Here is a 2,334-nt window from a genome sequence, read left to right on the forward strand (position 1 = left end):
TCGATTCGCTGCGGATATGCTCGTTTCAGACGGGATGGAGAACGGAAGCCTGTGGGTGTGCAGTTTCCTACACTAGTGATCTGGATGGCGCTGCCGAAAAAGTGGACTAATCTTTGCAGAAGGCTCGCAGTTGCATGGCTCGACCCACGTTCAAGTTGCGATGTGGGTTAATCCTTCGGGTAATGTAGAGGGTGTCACTCTTTTTCAGCTCACAGATGATGGCCGGATCGAAGCGATGGTGGATGAAGAAACACTTGCCGGACGTGAACCCCATCGCTTTGACGCTAAAGAAGCTATATGCTGGTATTGGTATTCTAGCTGATTTGGTCAGCCGCAAAGACGATCATATCACACTGGATACGAGCTGGCTCATGTGGGATGTAAAACAAGCTGCGGGTGGGGCTTTTAGCGAATAGAGCAACAGTGTGAAGGGCGCAAGCGAATGTATAAGCCAGACTATATATCTCTGTGACGAGTTACTGAAGAAAACGAAGAGTATCAGAGATCGTTACTGCGTGCTTGCTGAATGACTTGTATTTGTAAAAATTAAACTTCAAAACTAAATAATGTTAGAGATGAGCTGCGCGGTCCCTACTGCATTCTGGCCAGTGTGATGTAGTGATTTCTAAGTAATCGCTGAAGTGGCTACATTCAAGTTGCTCAAGCCACGAACGCTCGGTCATGCGGCAGGTGGTGACCGCGGTGCAAGATGACCAAGGATACATCACTACCGAACGATCGTCGGTCCGACTGTGACCAAGATGTCACTCAAATCGGGTGGTTCGTATCGGTGAAGCTGGATTCACATTCAGCAGTCAACAACCGACGGACTACGGTACTACGACTCGGTGACGGTTCGAGCGACTCTTCGGTGGGTGCGACTAGCAGTTGAACGCTCGACGGAGACATGAGAAGGCACAAGGACAGTTGAGGTAACTGTTGGCACGTGTAGCGATCCATAACGGATCATAGTTCACTTGATATTTGTATACATGATTAGGATTGCATATTAGGAAGAGCCCGAAAGGGCATAACGAATAACAGAACAGAATTTCCACTCAAGCACACGAGCGAGGTCCGGCTTCAAGGTAAGCGTCTAGATAAGCTTGTTTGGGTGTGTTATGCCTGTCGGTGGACTCGCAAGGCCAAGTGGGTGTGTGTATTGGCCGATTATATATCGGAAGTATACGTGACGGCTTTATTGTGCCTATTTGCACGTGTTGGGGAGAGCGCGTTGCCTCCCATATATTCTTCCAGTCGAGTGTTGAACACTCGGCGCCCTCCTAAAAGGCTTACCCGTGCCTGGTACCCTTCCGCTGTTGGGACCACGAGGATTCATAACACCTACTGGCTTTGCTCGTGCTAGTAGCGTGTTCTTATTTTTACTGGTTGGCCTATATAGCGATTTGCAGGTCCAGTCTGTCCCGGCGTAAGGGCTGAGTCTGGGTCTTCAGATCACGCCCCAAACGATCGTTTATCGTTCTGGTAGACGTATTGTTGTGGGTTTATCCTACCTACACTAGTCGCTAGAGTTGCCGTGAGAATTACTACACCACACCAGAAGCAACTCAGTAACAACTGATGGCAGGAATATTTTCAGCTTGAGCAGCGACCATCAGAGGTGTAAATCCTCTTTTATCCTTTAGTCGTAAATAGGCTCCATGATCGAAAAGCATTTCCACGATATCATTGGCTCTATTCTTGATGGTAAGATGCAAGGACGTCCGTTTACCATGATCATTCGTGTCAACATTAGCCCCTTCATCTACAAGAAGCTTAAACTCGTCTGCACTTCTGTGCGTAACTGCCATCAGCAACGAGGTAGCTCCGTAACAATTCTTCGGGTCGATAGCAGCACCGTACATCAACAGAAACAGACATGTCCAAGCGCATCCACTGCCTGCAGCACAACGCAATGCTGTATTTCCATTCGCTGACTTCACGTTGGCATCCGCTTTCTTCTGTAGCAAAATTAATGCGATATCGTGCAGACCACATTCGGCTGCTATGGCCAATGGCGTCCAACCACATCTGTCTGCCGCATCAATATCTGCCAATGTATCTGATAGCTGCTTCACGATTCTAGCGGCACCCGAGGTTACAGCAACGTGCGGTGCAGCCTTTCCTTCCTTGTCTGCTGAAGAAACATCCACATTTTCTGTATGTAGCAGATCGATAATGTCCATGAACTTCCCTTTAACTGCATCTATTAGCAGCGCCACTCCATCATCGTCAGCAGCGTTAATCTGAACTCCCCATTGTAGCAGGATTCTTCTACACGTTTTCAACTTTTCTTCTCTCAGTGCTAGATGTAGTACGGTGCTACCGTCATTC

At 48.2% G+C, this 2,334-nt stretch overlaps 2 protein-coding genes across 2 annotated transcripts; one reads left to right on the plus strand and one right to left on the minus strand.

The window, feature by feature from the left end:
• Positions 1-215: 215 nt before the first annotated feature.
• On the plus strand, positions 216-756 carry PPTG_23109 (hypothetical protein; the record flags this gene model as incomplete). Its single annotated transcript, XM_008908522.1, has 2 exons — positions 216-380; positions 691-756. The coding sequence occupies 2 exons, from the start codon at positions 216-218 to the stop codon at positions 754-756; spliced, it is 231 nt and encodes a 76-aa protein (XP_008906770.1).
• An 812-nt stretch (positions 757-1,568) lies between these two features.
• On the minus strand, positions 1,569-2,186 carry PPTG_12485 (hypothetical protein; the record flags this gene model as incomplete). The annotated part of the gene is made up of 1 exon (XM_008908523.1): positions 1,569-2,186. One exon carries the CDS (start codon positions 2,184-2,186, stop codon positions 1,569-1,571), a length of 618 nt encoding a protein of 205 aa, XP_008906771.1.
• Positions 2,187-2,334: the final 148 nt, after the last annotated feature.

The sequence above is a fragment of the Phytophthora parasitica genome (genome assembly GCF_000247585.1).
Source record: "Phytophthora parasitica INRA-310 unplaced genomic scaffold supercont2.30, whole genome shotgun sequence".
Classification (NCBI taxonomy): Eukaryota; Oomycota; class Peronosporomycetes; order Peronosporales; family Peronosporaceae; genus Phytophthora; species Phytophthora nicotianae.